Here is a 17,602-nt window from a genome sequence, read left to right on the forward strand (position 1 = left end):
CACCAGCTGATAAACAACAAAGAGGGCTAACAAAGCCACTGACACATTATCCGGTTCCACAACCAGGACAATCTTCTCTGGTTTCTCCTAAAATCAAAGACCCCACCAGTCTCAGCTGAACTCACAAAAGCCCCTCACCTCTGGTTCCCATCTGCATACCTTCTCCTCTCTGTTCTCCCTGCAAAACATAGCTCCCTCCCTTCTTCCCCTCTTTCTCCTTCAGCAAAGATTAGCAAGACAATGGCCCTTCCCAAGCAAGAAGGTAATTCGCAATTTCACAGATCACATACCTGGCGCTGCCCAGCACCAGTTTTAACAATAAAAGTGAGCAAATTCAAAAAATACAAATTTTACAAACTCATTTGCCCAACAGCAGCTTTAAATTCTTTCCTATTATAGGCTAAATATCTACAGTTCTTGCCTATTCTATTCCTGTGCTTTCTTTTAAACCTATCATCCAAAAAATTTCTCCCAAATTCTGCATCCTATTTTCACATAATTGGTAGAAGGGCATGTTGGTCAAATAAGTTTGTAAATTGATGTGTATGTTTGCTTGCTTATGGTTTGCATTGTGTGTGGGAGACAGGCTGTAAGCAGGCTGGGTAGTTGTGGCCTGAGGCTTCATTTTAAGACTAAGCTTTTCCCTACACCCTTACCCTTGTCTGTTGCATGATGTGGGGTGGTGCACTCTTAAGAGGAATCCCATTTTACCTCAGATAGGTGACTTTGTATCAGAGACTTCCTTGTTTGTACATTGGATTTAAAGGTTTTGATTTCTATACTATAAAGTGGGTAGACCAGGAGCTTGCTCTCTCTCAGTTTCTGCTATCACTATTGCAGAGACCTCCCTGATCCCTTGCCCTTCATGAGAAAAGCAGGTTTTCTGCTTTTCCCTTGTCTTCTCTTGTGAGACACCTGTCTTAGTGAGACACCAATAAACAGAATGACCCACCATCATCCAACTCCGCCATTTCTTTACCATCTGCTCGAATCCAATGGGAACCTGCATGTGAACGGCCACAATGGTGGCTCCTGGCCATACAGACAATTCTGTACCATTTCATTATAACAGTCTCTTCGTGGCACAATAGTGTATGGCCAGCAGTTGCCACCGTTGTGGCCATGCATATGCAGGTTCCCATTGGATTCGAACAGATGGTAAAGAAAAAGTGGAGCCAGAAAATGGTAGGCCATTTCTTTATTCAAGTTTCATACCAGCCGACAAGCAACAACACACAGGGAAAACACTTCCCTTTCACTCAGAGCTCACAAAGCTACCAACACATTCACCAGTTCCACAATCAGGAGAATCTTCTCCAATTTCTAGAATCAAAGGCCTCACCAGTATCAGAGGAGCTCACAAAAACCCCTCACCTCTGGTTCCCCATCTGCCAACACGGCTTCTTATTCTCTTTCTCCTTCTCCTTCAGCACTCTGCATCCTCTCTGCTCTCACTCTGCAAAAATGGCTTCCCTATGCCTCTTCTCCTTCTCCTTCCTTTTAAAACTTTTTTGGTGCAAACCCTCTCCTCCAGCAAACCTTAGCAAGACAATGGCCCTTCCCAAGCAGGAAGGTAATTTGCAATTTCACAGACAACATGCCTGGCGCTGCCCAGTGCCATTTTTTAACACTAAAAGTGAACAAACTCAAAAAATACAAATTTTACAGACTTATTTGCCCAACAAGTAGTAACAATGGTGGCTCAGGAGAAAGACTCAGATTGTACCTCTTTCATTAGCTGTCTGAATTTGTACAATTTCTTAATCTTTACACTTGATCTACTCTGATCTATAAAGTGGGGGTTAAAATAGTACCTACTCTGCTAAGTTGTTGTGAGAATTAAATGAGATAATGTGCAAAAATACCTGAATGCTTACTATGGGCCTTACATTTACTATCTCATTTAATCCTTTTGATAACCTATGAGATAAGCTATGTTGCATTCTAATTTTAAAGATTTGAAACTGAGTATGTTGAAGATATTTCATTTTCCCCTTTATAGCTTCACCACCCATCACCGTGCACCTGGAGAGGGACCTATATGGACAACATTATTGGCATCCTCGCCTTCTATCTTCCTGCTGGGTTGGATTGGTGATGAACATTGGCAGGAGATAGAAGAGTGAGAGGACTGAGGTTAGGAATTTATTACCCAAAGATCATACTGCTATCAAGGCAGTCATCGTCACAGAACTCTCCCCACTATTCACTCATTCTGTCCTTTACCCCTAGCAGTGGGAAGCGGGCACTGTTACTAGCCTCAGGGTTCTGAGCTATCCTTTGTGGCTTTCTTACAGCCTGTCCACTGCTTTGAGTATTGCATCTTTATTAAACTCTTTTTTTGTGTGTGTGCCCAATTTGATATGTCAACGTTTTCCTACCAGTTCCCTGTCTGATACCACCGGAACACACATAGGTTAGGGAAGTTATCCAAGATATCAAGCTGGCTGAGTGACCAGTGGCAGGACCAGGATAAAAATTCAAGTAGTCTACCTGAAGACCAGGCTCTCAATCACTAAGCTGTACTGTCTCTTGCAGTGAGGAATAACTATTAATTTTTACTTGTAGTGTGTTTTATACAAAGGTTAGACCAAGGTTTTTATATTTTTACTGACATCATCGGAGAATTGGAAGGTGATAGATACGTGAATTCCAAACTGCCCTCTTGATGTTCCGCTTATCTGTCAGACCTCACCCTTACTGGACTAATGACCCTGAGACAGAGGAATTCCAAAAAAGCTGAGAAGCCACCCCAAGGAGGGGCTCCGGACATACCAGGACTATTGATTCAACACCCACATGCTCAAAGCCCCCCAAGGAGAAGCATTCCGGACATACCAGGACTTTTGCCTCAGTATCCCCTCAAGCTCTCCCAAACACTACATAACTCGCCGCTAGTCTGTAACCCGGTGCACTTCTCCTGGAGGGGTGCCCCAGCAGGTCTTTCTCCTCTAATAAAGCCTGCACATCTGGTGATCGAGTGCTGTCTCATTCTTACAGAAGGCACAACAGAGAAATTAATTTTGCTAAAATTTATTACAGTAAAGAGGGTCCTTGGGTTATGACAGTCTCAACATATGACCTTTTGAGTTTATGATGCTCAATCCATAAAAACAAAAAAATTGAGACATGAATGTTTTGGCTTATGCCATTAGCATCGTACTTACAGACTAAGTGGGGGAGCTAGTTTGGTTGCCATGGCAGAAGAATACACAGTATCATGACATATGAGTGAGGGAGTTGGCCCCCCCAGTATACTTACCTACACCATTTTGGACTGTTAATACAATATAGCAGTGGTCCCCAACCCCTGGGCCACGGACCAGTACCAGTCTGTGGGCCATTTGGTATACCGGTCCACAGAGAAAGAATAAATAACTTACATTATTTCCTTTTTATTTATATTTAAGTCTGAACGATGTTTTATTTTTAAAAAATGACCAGATTCCTTCTGTTACATTCATCTAAGACTCACTCTTGATGCTTGCCTTAGTCAAGTGATACATTTATCTGTCCCACCCTGAAGGCTGGTCCGTGAAAATATTTTCTGACATTAAACCGGTCCATGGCCCAAAAAAGGTTGGGGATTGCAATACAGTGTACAGTACAATATATCTTTGTCCTTTTCTTCTTTCCTGTGGCTTAGTTGTGTTTTTATGTTCTAGAGCAGGGGTCTCAAACTCGAAGCCCGCGGGCCGCATGCGGCCTGCCAAACAATTTTGTGCGGCCTGCAGACTAATCCACGAAGTTCAAAATATTTTGGATAAAATTAAGTAAGCCTACTTGTATTTTTCATTTCTCTAGCATCCTAGCTAGATATTAGCTTAGTTAACAGCAGTTGTGATGCGAACTAGTTTCTGGTCATTTTGTGACACTGAGTAAACTGCATGTACGATTGTGCTTGTTGTACTGATTTTTTTTTGTTTTCAACTGCAGTGAGAAAAGTGTTGCATAACAGTTGCCTTTTGTAGACCTAGTGCAGCCCGCCGAATGGCTGTGATCTTGCTCTGCGGCCCACATGCTGAGTTGAGTTTGAGACCCCTGTTCTAGAGTATGATTTTACAACTGTAGTAGGATAGGTAAGTGACTTAAGCTAGGGTATGTTTCAACTTACACCAAAATTTGGGTTATATCACTGTCATAGAAACAGAACTGTGTCATAACCTGAGGACCCGTTGTATTTGAAAACAGGCTTATGTAAATCTTGTCTATTCAGACTTCTGTTGAGAAATAACTATTTTGGGTTTGTCTGTATGTTTTGTTTTGTTTTGTTTTGTTTTAGATGATGTCTGGCTAGCTTACCACTAATGGTGCTGAAATGCCTGCAGGTTCTTTCTATTTCTTTCATCAGATCTGGATTTGTAGTAATGATGTTCTAAGAAGTGTAGGCTACTACATTTATGGTTCAAAATGTTTTTATTTAAACAAGTTGCTGGATCATAAAATCTCTTGTAAACATAGTATTACAAGGTAGATAAATGTTTGCTACTAAAAACTACATTTTATTTGTGGAGACAAAAATGAAATACATAACCACTTCTCAATTTTTTGAAAAACAAATCAATTATTTGAAATTAATGTGAATAAATAGATATCAGAATCTCTTCATTGTTGTTCTTATGCTTGAGCTCTTAGAAATCTTGTTTGCTGGGGTATGGTTTTGTTTTTCAAGAAAAATTAAATTGTGGCCTGACCAGGTGGTGGTGCAGTGGATAGAGCATCAAACTGAGATGCAGAGGACCCACGTTCAAGACCCCAAGGTCGCCCGCTTGAGCACAGGCTCATCTGGTTTGAGCAAAGCTCACGGGCTTGAACCCAAGGTCACTGGCTTGAGCAAGAAGCTACTCGGTCTGCTGAAGGCACATATGAGAAAGCAATCAATGAACAACTAAGGTGTCGCAACGAAAAACTGATGATTGATGCTTCTCATCTCTCTCCATTCCTGTCTGTCTGTCTCTATCTATCCCTCTTTCTGACTCTGTCTCTGAAAAAAAAAAAGAAAAGAAAAAAAAGAAAAAAGAAATTGTGATGTATTGTATGTTACAAGGTTTAGAGAACCATCTAGCTCCTTTTAATTATAATTGCATGTGACAGCAAAATGGAAAGAGGGAAAATTAAGGTTATCTCTTGGTATTAAGCAATTGTGTTCAGATGTATAGTTACAATTTCCACTTTTTAATTTTTTTTTTTTTTAGATTTTATTTACTCATTTTTAGAGAGAGAGGAGAGAAAGAGAGAGAGAAGGTGGGGAGGAGCAGGAAGCATCAACTCCCATTTGTGCCTTGACCAGGCAAGCCCAGGGTTTTGAACTGGCGACCTCAGGGTCCCAGGTCGACGCTTTATCCACTGCGCCACCACAGGTCAGGCACAATTTCCACTTTTCAATCAAGTTTTTATTATCAGGATTAGAAAGAAAAGAATGCAAAGTTTAAAATATAAGTTAATAAAATACAAGTTAATACCCTCTTCTGAGTTGCCCAGAAATTCTTATTACTACTAGTCTTATAATTGATAGCCTTCACAGATATAAATATTTTTATTTGAATTAGTTTTTTTTTTTTGTTTGTGGGTTTGTTTGTTTTTTTGTATACAGGGACAGAGATAGAGTCAGAGAGAGGGATAGATAGGAACAGACAGACAGGAACGAGAGAGATGAGAAGCATCATTCATCAGTTTTTCGTTGCGACACCTTAGTTGTTCATTGATTGCTTTCTCATATGTGCCTTGACCGCGTACCTTCAGCAGATTAAGTAATCCCTTGCTTGAGTCAGCGACCTTGGGTCCAAGCTGGTGAGCTTTTGCTCAAGCCAGATGAGCCCGTGCACAAGCTGGCGACCTCGGGGTCTCGAACCTGGGTCTTCCGCATCCCAGTTTGACACTCTATCCATTGCACTACCGCCTGGTCAGGCTTGAGTTAATTTTACTAAAACATTTTTACTCTTTGAAAACAGAAAATTTCAAATGAACAATAAAATATATATGACAAATGTTTATTGGGAAAAATTGAATCAGCTGAACATGTTTAATGACTTACTGTTGTACTTTTTTTGTCATTATAAAAGAAAAGTGTGGTTCCTCTCAATTCTGTCCAATAATGTTTGAATTCCTGTGGGAAAGAAATGATAAGAGTCAGTGTAATATTCAGTTATTTTCTTACTGATATTTTACTTTATAACTTTCTTAATTAAAGTAAGATTCTTCTTTATTTTGAGATTAATCACCTAATTTTTATGGCTTAATTTTACATTTAACTTGATTGATTCCTTCACAAATTTATTCTAGTATAAGATGTGAGGTAATGATGCAATTTGATCTGTGTTTAAATAGATCATTTACCATAACTTTCTTCATTGATTTAAGGCATTTGACTGTTATGCAGTTTTAGTGCGAGCTTTAGGCCCACCTGTAAGAGGGGCCGTTTAAGGGACCAGGATAGGACATACAGCAAGCATTTAATATCTACCTTCCAGGACAGTTGAGAGGATTGAATAAAAAATTTTAAGACTATTTATTCATTTTAGAAAGGAGAGAGAGAGAAGGGGGTGGTGAGGAGCAGGAAGAATCAACTCCTATATGTGCCTTGACTAGGCAAGCCCAGGGTTTCAAACCGGCCACCTCAGCCTTTCAAGTCAATGTTTTATTCACTGCTCCACCACAGGTCAGGCAGGACTGACTAAAGTAATGCATGTAAAGCACATAGCATAGTACATGACTCATAGTTTGGTTTCCATAAGTAGTATATATTTATATACATCAAAGAAATGAGCAATTGATAATGATAAAAATAACACAGCTAAACTTTGAAGTCCAGATTTCATTCATGTGGTGAACAATTCATTATTAACATATTCACAGTTAGGGTTCTATAAAAATATTAATTTTTAAGTTTAAAAAATGTAAATAACCTAGTCAGACTCTCATTTATCTCAAGTGAAAGTTTATTTAAATAGGGAAACTTACCTTCTATTTTGACTGTCTGTAATACAAAAGAATGGCAAGGGGGTTTAAGGAGTAAAATCCTCTGTAGGAATATGCTATAAAAATATGCAGAGTTAGAATAACAATCAGAGACAACAAGGCACCCTTAGCTGATGAGAGTCCAGGGGCCTCTCGACCTATACTGGAAACAGTGTGTGCTGGAAACAGCAAGACAGCAGGATAAGGTTCAGTAACAGAAAATGTTTAGACTCTCAGAACAGAGATTAGAGGTCAGCGTGTTCCTTGTCCTTTACACCACCGCCTGAAAACTTCTGCTGTCTGCTTCCTTGAGTTATTTGTACTGGCTAATAAATATCTGAGTAAGGCTGGGGACTGTTGCCTCCCCTTGGCCCCTGGGAGCATTTCATCTGGTCTCTGAGAAGTTCATTGTCATAACAACAATCCTTCACATCTAAATACTTACATTCATACCCAGCTCTTTCCAAAAGTATGTTTTTAAAAATTCCAGTCAGTTTCATGGACACATTTATCATTGCTCTATTTAGGGTTTAATAGATGAATTTTTATGACATACTGGATTATATAAATTTACATTGAGGATTAAGGTATAAAGGTCACCATGAAGAATTTTTTAAATTTGTTTATAAATGTGAAGACACTCATATATTATAGTATTTTGTGTCTCTTTTAATACTAACAAATCATTTATTTTTTGAGCAGCAAATATTTGTCACTGCTTCAGAATTTATATACTTATTTCCTCAAATAATGGGAACTCTAAACCCATTGCTTTTATTTGCCTTGGCTCCCAGAAAGCTCAAGATTAAATTCATCCTGAATTACAACAACCATCTTTCTGATATTTTTAGAAGAAGAATTTTCTTCTTGATAAGATGCTCTATTAGTCAACTTTTGCTGTGTAACAAGCTACCCTAAAACTTGGTGGACGGAAACAGCGAATGTTTTCTATTTTTTATCATTCTGTGGCTCACTGAGGATTCTTCAAACGGCAATACTTGGCTGTGACTGAATGGTCTAGGGTGGCCTCACTTACTTGCCTGGGGTCTTAGCTGGGAATGCAGAATGACTGGGAGTGGTATCACCAGAAATATATTTGGTCTTTGTCCTTCAGTTCCAGGAATAAAGATCCTAAAACCTGAGTGATAAGAGTGTTCTTGTTACTCATAATGAGCCCTTTTACATCAGACCTGAGTTTATATTAATGAAGTGACTTAGAATGGGACCCATGGAGAGCTTCTGGATGGGGCTGGACCCCAAATAAACAGTGATGAAAGGGTTGGAACTTTCAATTTATCTACTCAAAAAAGAGGAGAAGGACTAGAGATTAAGTTTTATAAAAACTCTTGAACAATGACATTTGATGAGGCTTCCTAATTATTGAACACATCCACATGCTGAGAGAGTGTTATACCCCAACTTCACAGGGACAGAAGCACTCACTTATGGGCTTGGGACCCTTCCAGACTTTGGCCTATAAACCGCTTCATTTGTTTTTCTTACCACTAAATATAAGGAAAGCATCTTCCTGAGTTTTGTGAGCCACTCTAGTAAATTATCAAATCTTAGGAAGGGGTCATGGAAGCCCCTGCTTTCTAGCCAGTCAGAAGTGTAGGAGGCCAGGGATTTACAACTGGTGACTGAATTGGGGATGGTGGGGAGGAACAGTCTTATAGGACTGAGTCTTTAATTAAGCTGTGGATTCTGCACTAAATCTGGGTATGTAGTTTCAGAATTGAACTGAATTGTTCAAAAACCAGTTGGTTTCTGAAGAATCAGAGAAATGGCTGTTGGTGTTGGGAAACACCCCACTGAGACACCGTCCCCTCGGTTTCATTCTCCAGTTAGCCTAGACTTGTTCGCATGCTGGCAGAGAGATTCTCAGGAGCAAGAGAGGGCAAAATCCCATGTGCTAATCCTCTGCATTTGTCACATTTACCAAAACATGACCCAGGCCAGGTTCAAATGGTACAAAACTAGACTCATTCTTTTTATGGAAAGAACAGAAAAGTCCAATTTGAAAAAAGAGTGCATATGGTGAGGCTTGAACAAACTGACGGTATTACTGGAGCAATCTACCTCAGGGGCAGAGTTGGAACTTGGAGCAAAGTTTCTTTGTCTGAGCCCTGTGGTCTCTGCACTCCATCCTACCTCCCCATTAAGATCTGGCTATCATGTAATATAATGAAATGCCCATGCCTCCTGACCAAGAACAAGTTACTTAGAAAAGAACAATTCCAAAAAGCATAGCATTGAAGGTGCAGCCAACAGGTGATCGCCAAAGGAGCAGTTATAAAACTGGGCAGCCTGACCTGCGGTGGCGCAGTAGGTAAAAGCATCGACCTGGAACACTGAGGTCACCGGTTCGAAACCCCAGGCTTTCTTGGTCAAGGCACATATGGGAGTTGATGCTTTCTGCTTCTCTCCCCCCTTCTCTCTCTGTCTCTGTCTCTCTGTCTCTCTCCTCTCTCTAAAATGAATAAATAAAATCTAAAAATAAAATAAAACTGGGCAGAATGATTCTTCCTCATCTAAAATCCAGATACCCAATAGATACCTGACACATTTCAGAGTCAAGCATTTTTATAAGGCAAAGGAACAAGCTTAATTTCAGCCCTACCAGAAGTCTTTTCTTCTTTTCATATAGGATTCAGTGCTATTGGCATCACAGTCACCCTTTACCTGTTTCTCTGCCGCCTCCTTATGGTCTCCAGTTTATCCCCCACAGAGCTGCCAGAGAAGGACTGTATAATAGGTGAGTTTAGAAGGCAGTATGCTCAACCTACCCCCTTCCCATTCTCTCTCAGCTCAGCCTACTAGGAGAGAGTAGGTGTTCTGCTCTATTCTCCTTCACATGGCAAAGGGCCTCTTGGAGCAGCAGGCTTGTGCCTCTTGTACTGAGCCAGTGACTCAGGGAAGCTCAAGACTACCTAAATGGAGGGTAAGCGGTTAGTACAGTTTTGGCTTTAAATCTAAACCATATATAGATAGATTTTATTAATAAAAAAAATAACCAATTCATCTTCATTTCTGTGTCTTAAGATTTTTTTTTCTATTATTATTAAGTGAGAGGCAGGAAGGCAGAGACAGGCTGCTATGTTGCTTGGCAACTGAGATATATTAGTGCCTGAGGTGAAGCCACTAAGCCATCCTCAGTGCCCCAGGCCAACTTGCTCAAACCATTCCAGCCATGGCTATGGGAGGAGGGAGAGAGGGAGAGAGAGAGAGAGAGAGAGAGAGAGAGAAGAGGGAGGAAGGTGGAAAACAAATGGTTGTTTCTCCTATGTGCCCTGACTGGAAATGAAATCCAGGACATCTACATGCTGGGAATGCTCTATCAGTGAGCCAACCAGCTAGGGCCTGTGTCTTAATAGTTAATGTTTTCTAGTTGGGGAACAGATACCAACAAAAAGGTACAAAATGTACAAGGCAGGGGAGGTGGGAATAACTGCTAGTAGAGTTTCTTTTTGAAATCATAAAAATATTGTAGTACTAGATAGTGGTGGTGATTGCACAATTTTGTGAATATATTCAAAACACTAAATTGTAATATTTGCATTGATAATAATGAGTATTGTGCTTTTTGTGTGAGAGTTCACTGTTAAGGGACTGAGAACAGAAGTAGGGAAACCAACCTCTTCTTATTGCTTCCAAGAGTTGTTGAGGATTGAGTGAAATAACGTGTGTAAAGCACATAGGGCCTGGGACATAGCAAGTGCTCCATAAATGATGGCCACTAAAAAGAAAAAAAGCGGGGGAGGGGGAGGGGCACAAAGAAAACTAGATAGAAGGTGACAGAGGACAATCTGACTTTGGGTGATGGGTATACAACATAGTTGAATGACAAGATAACCTGGAGATGTTTTCTTTGAATATATGTACCCTGATTTATTGATGTCACCCCATTAAAATTAATAAAAATTTATTTATAAAAAAGAAAAAGAAAAAAAGCATTACCAGATTGGTGCAGCCACTATGGGAACAGTATGGAGTTTCTTCAAAAAATTAAAAGTGGGAGGCCCTGGCTGGTTGGCTCAGCGGTAGAGCGTCGGCCTAGCGTGCGGAGGACCCGGGTTCGATTCCCGGCCAGGGCACACAGGAGAAGCGCCCATTTGCTTCTCCACCCCTCCGCCGCACTTTCCTCTCTGTCTCTCTCTTCCCCTCCCGCAGCCGAGGCTCCATTGGAGCAAAGATGGCCCGGGCGCTGGGGATGGCTCCTTGGCCTCTGCCCCAGGCGCTAGAGTGGCTCTGGTCGCAATATGGCGACGCCCAGGATGGGCAGAGCATCGCCCCCTGGTGGGCAGAGCGTCGCCCCTGGTGGGCGTACCGGGTGGATCCCGGTCGGGCGCATGCGGGAGTCTGTCTGACTGTCTCTCCCTGTTTCCAGCTTCAGAAAAATGAAAAAAAAAAAAAAAAAAATTAAAAGTGGGCCTGACCTGTGGTGGTGCAGTGGATAAAGTGTCACCCAGAAATGCCGAGGTCGCCGGTTCAAAACCCTGCAACCAGGACTTGCCTGGTCAAGGCACATATGGGAGTTGATGCTTCCTGTTCTTCCCCCCACTTCTCTCTCTCTCTGTCTTTTTCTCTATCTTCTCTAAAAAAATGAATAAATAATTTTAAAAATAGATTTAAAAAATAATTAAAAATGGAACTGCTTCATGACCCAGTGATTCCACTCCTGGGGATTTATCTGAAAAACCCAAAACACTAATTTGAAAGAATATATGCACCCGTATGGTCATGGCAGCATTATTTACAATAGCCAAGATAACATAAGCAACCCAAGTGCCCATTAATAGATGAATAGATAAAAAAGCGGAGGTACATATGTACAATGGAATAGTACTCAGCCATAAAAAACATGAAATCTTACCATTTGTGACAGAATGGGTGGACCTAGAGGGTATTATACTCAGTGAAGTAAGTCAGTCAGAGAAAGACATATACCATATGTTTTCACTTATATGTGGAATCTAAACAACAAAATAAATGAACAAACACAAAACTGAAACAGACTCATAGACACAGAGAGTGATCTGGTGGTTGCCAGAGGGGCGGGGTTAGGGGGTTATGGAGGAAAAGGTGAAGGGATTAAGAGGTACAAATACGTAGTTACAAAATAGTCACAAGGAGGTAAGTAAAGCATAGGGAATACAGTCAATAATACTGCCATAACTCTATGGTGCCAGGTGGGGTACTAGAAATATCAGGGGAACACTATGTAAAGTACATGATTGTCTAACTACCAAGCTGTACACCTGCAACCAATACAAAATAAAATTGAAATAAAAAAAGCAGTGCCTCCTCACTCACATTATTAACAGGTACTTTGCATTTTCCATTATCCATGTAATGATATATGGTGATTTTTCACATGGTGATTTGTATGTGTGTGACAGACAGTGGGGGCATCTAAAAATCCCTAAAACAGATCTCTTTCCATGGGATTATATATAAATGGGAGAGGATATTTTATAAACTATTGTCATTTATATAAATGACACCTTTCATTTCACCTATATAAAATCACCCTTTCATATTGTCTTAAATAGAAAACTTGACTTGAAAAATATGGCTTGAGAAGTTTGCTAATATATACTGTCTCTAAGATCAAGCAGATGTACTGTAAAACCATGAAAGGGTTCAGTTACTCATTGACTTGAGATTAAATAATAAAAGAATTCAAATTTATCTTGGAATTTTATATATATATATATCTTTTTAAGTCTTTTCCATTCTGCTCTAGTTGTAAGCCTCTCAATGCTGGGGGCGAGTCAAGGCCACCCTGTATTTTGTTAACAAGGATGAGGATGAGGATGAGGGAGAGTGGAGAGAACAGAATGTAGGCATATTGGTTAGGAGAAGTTAATGATGGGTTGTGTAGTTTTACTGACATATAGCGTTTAAGATCAAGTCCAAATTTGAGACTCTCTGATTCTAGGAGGAAAGGAAAGCAAGAGAAAACTCTAAAATCAGAGTCTGCTGCTCTGTTCATCTTTTTCATTAGCTTCATTAGTATTAACCTATCATCAGACAGAAAACCTCAGGTCATTAACAGCCAGTCACAGTTTATTGATTTTCTTCTGTTTGTATCTGCAGGCATCTATCTGTGCTCCTGAGAAAAATTAGGGAGCTACTTGTTCATGACAGAATGATTTGAATCAGGTAGAATTAACCAGGAAAAAATGGGAATTTTCCTGGTAAATGAACATGTAGATTCATAGAAAGAATTAAGGAGGATTTATTAAATTAAGTGGAGGAAGAAGCAAGAACAAAGACACTGAATTGAGGGTAAAGGCCACCTGGAGGAAAAATAAGATTACAAGTAACAATAGGTGCTGTGAAGGCCAACCACAGCCACAAACCTAAACAGATCAAACATCCATTAGGTATGCAGAGACCTGTGGGTTTCGTCTTGATTTACTTTCTGATAAGCTGTCACGAATACTAGTATGATCTGAGTCATGTATAAATATCGTTCTCAATAATCAACATCTAAGTATATATTTATATCTATGGAAGTATGTAAATGTTTTTTAAAATAATTTTAAAGAACACATTTTTGAATGAAATACAGTTAGCACAAAGTTTCTTATTTTTTAAGCAATCAGTTGTGCTGAGTCACTGAAGTAAGAAAAAGGACTGAAATGGGACTTTTGAATTTATTGCTAGCTTCATAATCATTATATGACCTTGTATTTAGAGTTTAAGGTCACTATCTCATTTTTATGCAATTAAACAAAAGTTTGGAAGTATTGAGCTTACTGTTGAGCTCAGTGTGATAAAGAATCTAGTGATTGACATCTCCAACCTTTGGAAGGCTACAGTCAAATGGAATTAGAACTTTAGTTTGATAGGCAGCATGATGAGGTTAAGTGCTTTGCAATACAATCCAAACGAGGGTTCTTTTTTTTTTTTTTTTTAATTTTCTTTTTTATTTTTATTTTTTATTATTATTATTTTTATTTTAGAGAGGAGAGAGAGACAGAGAGAGAGGAGAGAGAGACAGGGGGGAGGAGCTGGAAGCATCAACTCCCACATGTGCCCCGACCAGGCAAGCCCAGGGCTTCGAACCGGCGACCCCAGCATTTCCAGATCGATGCTTTATCCACTGCGCCACCACAGGTCAGGCCAAACGAGGGTTCTTAATGGATAAGGAACCTTGACCATAACATCTGTGAGTCACAACTTATTCATCTATGAAGGGTATAAAATGTATTTCTATCCAGAAGAGTTGCTCTAAGGATAAGAGTGATAGGACATTAACATTCTGGCATATCCGCCATATGGGCACACCTTAAGAAAATATACCCACTATTGCCTGACCTGCGGTAGCGCAGTGGGTAAAAGCATCGACCTGGGACACTGAGGTCGCCGGTTCAAAATCCTGGGCTTCCCTGGTCAAGGCACATAGGGGAGTTGATGCTTTCTGCTCCTCCCTCCCTTCTCTCTCTGTCTCTCTCTCTAAAATAAATAAAAAAATCTAAAAAAAAGTTAAAAAAAAAGAAAATATACCCACTATTATATAGCCCATTTGATCATTATAGCAACCCATTCAGTTTTACAAAAAAGGAAACAGATTAAAAGATTGAAAGGAATTGCCCAAGTTCCATAGCTGGGCTGATATTTGTATCTTCTGGCTCCCCAGTGCTCTTTCTCGTTGATGTAACTAGTCAAAATGGGTCACAGTGCAATTTCCAGTTAAGTTCCTCTCAATCCTCTATCTCCAAGTCTATCATTCTTTTTCTTGTGAGTAAAAAAAATGCCACTTAAAGAAGGATGTCTAGTGGTCTCCAAAGTGGGGTGTATAAACCCCAGAGGTGTGCACGATAATCCCATTGGGGAAGAAACTTTTAAACTTTTAGAATATCTAATTATATATATATATTTTTAGCCAGAGAAAGACATAGACAGATGGACAGACAGGAAGGGAGAGAGATGAGAAGCATCAACTCATAGTTGCATCATTTTAGTTGCTCATTGATTGCTTCTCATATGTACATGCCTTGACTGGGAGACTCCAGCCAAGCCAGTGACCCCTTGCTCAAGCATCGACCTTTGGGCTCTAGCCAGCAACCATGGGGTCATGTCTGTAATCCCACACTCAAGCCTGCGACCCTGTGCTCAACCTGTTGAGCTGGTGCTCAAACCAGTGACCTCCAGGTTTCGAACCTGGGTCCTTGGCATCCCAGGTCAATGCTCTAACCACTGTGCCGCCACCAGTCAGGATATTTCATCTTTCTTAACTGCTTTTTTGCATACCTAGTAATTTGCTTGTAGTATTTTTAAAAATTATTTATTTATCTATTTATTGCTTTTTAGAGAGAGAGAAAGGTGGTGGGAAAGGAGTGGTATGTGCCTTGACCTTGGCAAGCCCAGAGTTCTAAACCAGTGATGTCAGCATTCCAGGTCAATGCTTTATCCACTGCACCACCACAGGTCAGGCAGCTTGTAGTATTAATACAGAAGTACAAGTATATAATTTCTAAATAAATTAATAGTTTTATATTAGAGATTTGGGCTCAAAATTATTGAAAGGAATGTGTTATTTTAAAAAGTTGTAAATTACAGCATAGAGAACTATGTTTGACAAGGACACCTCCGCTTTGCAAATTTTCCTACAGAGTCAAATGGAATACATACCACCCACAAAGCATCCTAAGTATTATCTTTTTTCTCTTTGAAAAAATTTTCACCTACCCTTAGTATTATCTTTTAAACTCACAATTTTCAACAATGTTTTTAGAACATATTATACATAATGTTAAGCAGTATTACTTTTATCATTTTCCACAATGTTTTTACAAAAGTTTGCCACTTTAAAAAATAACTTGAGCATTATTTATAAACTTAAAACAACTGAGAATAAGAGCAGACGATTTAATTTCAGTCATAATATTTTATCTTAATGATACATGTCATTATGGATATATATAAATACAGGAAACATTTTATCTATTAAGCCAAAATCTTCTCTGATGTATAAATGAATTCTTTGGAAATGTAGCTTATTGAACTTTTTTATCTTACTAACTTAACATTAGAACTTTATAATATTATATACAGGGGTAGGCAAAAGTAAGTTTACAGTTGTATTATTATTAATTCTTATATTATATATTTTTCCATACAAACAACTGTAAACCTACTTTTGCTCACCCCAGTATAATACATACATATATACACATATGTTTAAGCCATACAATGTATTTTAATTATGTAAAATTGCAATAGTATTTCTGAGCTTCAGGAAGAGAGTTTAATTTCAATGGAAAGAAGGCGGTCCTTGTCACATCACAACACCATGAAGTAAACGTTATTAAAGGCAGAAGCTTCTAGTTTAACATTATCATCTGTGGACTTACCTGGTATTCTGACCGCTTGACTAATAAAAAACCTTCGAAGTATAAGGGTAGAGCAGTAATCTTTAACCTTTCTTGGAAGATCCTGCGAGGCGCTGGTTTCGGGGGCTTCTTAGCCATCATACCCTCTCGGTGTGTGGTTTGGTTTCAACTCTATCCAGCCTCACACAAAATGAGATCTCCCTTGTGTGAGAGGAAAAAGCAACTGTTCAAAGAGGAAGTCCCAACTTGATTTTAAACCACCAACAGGACACGCACACATACACACACACTTTCTTTTCTTTCCTTTTTATGAGGTAAGATAAAACAGGTATAGACCAACTTTGAGAAAACAATCTCTTAGTAAACTACATGTACTTAGAATTACAGTAACAAAATAAACAGAAGATTAACATCATCAGAGGATGAAAGGAACCAATTTGGAGATAGATCATGGGCTTTAGAGGAGACATCAAGGTCACATTTGTTTTCTTTCTTTCCTTTTTCTTTTTTAAGTGTAATTGATTGGGGTGATACTGGTTTGCAAATCCATATAGGTTTCAAGCTTTACAATTGAATAAAACAGAATCTGCACACTACATCATGTGCTATTGCCCCAAGCAAAGTCTCTTTCCTTTCCCAGCCTCGCTCCTTTGCCCACCTCTACCTACCCCCCACCTCCCTTTACCTCTGGCTATCACCACACTGTTGTTGGTGTCTATGTGTTGCATATAGAATTTTTTTTGTTTAGTCCCTTCACTTTCTTTCATCCAGCCTCCCAATCCCCTTCCCCATGACAGCTGTCAGTCTGTTCCATGCATTCATGTCTGTTTCTATTTTGTTTGTCAATTTATTTTGTTCATTAGATTCCTCATATAAGTGAGATCATATAGCAGTTGTCTTTCTCAGACTGGCTTATTTCACTTAGAAAAGTACTCTCCACGTCCATCCATGCTGTCACAAAAGGCAAGATCTTTTTTATGGCTGAATAATATTCCATTGTATAAATGTACCACAGCTTGTTTATTCACTCATCTACTGATGGAAATTGGCTGTTTTCAGGTCTTGGCTATTGTAAATAAACACCGCAATGAACACACGGGTGCATATATTCTTTTGAAATAGTGTTTCATTTTTTTCAGCTCTATTCCCAAAAGTAAGATTGCTTGGTCAAAAAGCAGCTCCATTTTTAATTTTATATGACAACTCAATGCTGCTTTCCACAGTGTCTGTACCAATCTTCATTCCTACCAGCAGTGCACGAGGGTTCTCTTTTTTCCACATCCTCCCCAGCACTTGTTTGT

At 39.4% G+C, this 17,602-nt stretch overlaps 1 protein-coding gene across 2 annotated transcripts in view; it reads right to left on the bottom strand.

Annotated features, from left to right (window-relative positions):
- The window catches only part of STAP1 (signal transducing adaptor family member 1), a 59,721-nt gene that overhangs the window by 29,380 nt on the left and 12,739 nt on the right, over nucleotides 1-17,602 (bottom strand). For both annotated transcript variants that reach the window (XM_066278713.1, XM_066278712.1), the window contains exons 3-4: nucleotides 16,323-16,502; nucleotides 6,035-6,106 (exon numbers count right to left, since the gene is read on the bottom strand). In XM_066278713.1, the coding sequence (XP_066134810.1) occupies nucleotides 6,035-6,106; nucleotides 16,323-16,442 (192 nt within the window). In that variant the 5' untranslated portion in view covers nucleotides 16,443-16,502. The remainder of the gene's footprint in view (nucleotides 1-6,034; nucleotides 6,107-16,322; nucleotides 16,503-17,602) is intronic.

The sequence above is a fragment of the Saccopteryx bilineata genome, chromosome 5, assembly GCF_036850765.1.
Source record: "Saccopteryx bilineata isolate mSacBil1 chromosome 5, mSacBil1_pri_phased_curated, whole genome shotgun sequence".
In the NCBI taxonomy this organism is placed as follows: Eukaryota; Metazoa; Chordata; class Mammalia; order Chiroptera; family Emballonuridae; genus Saccopteryx; species Saccopteryx bilineata.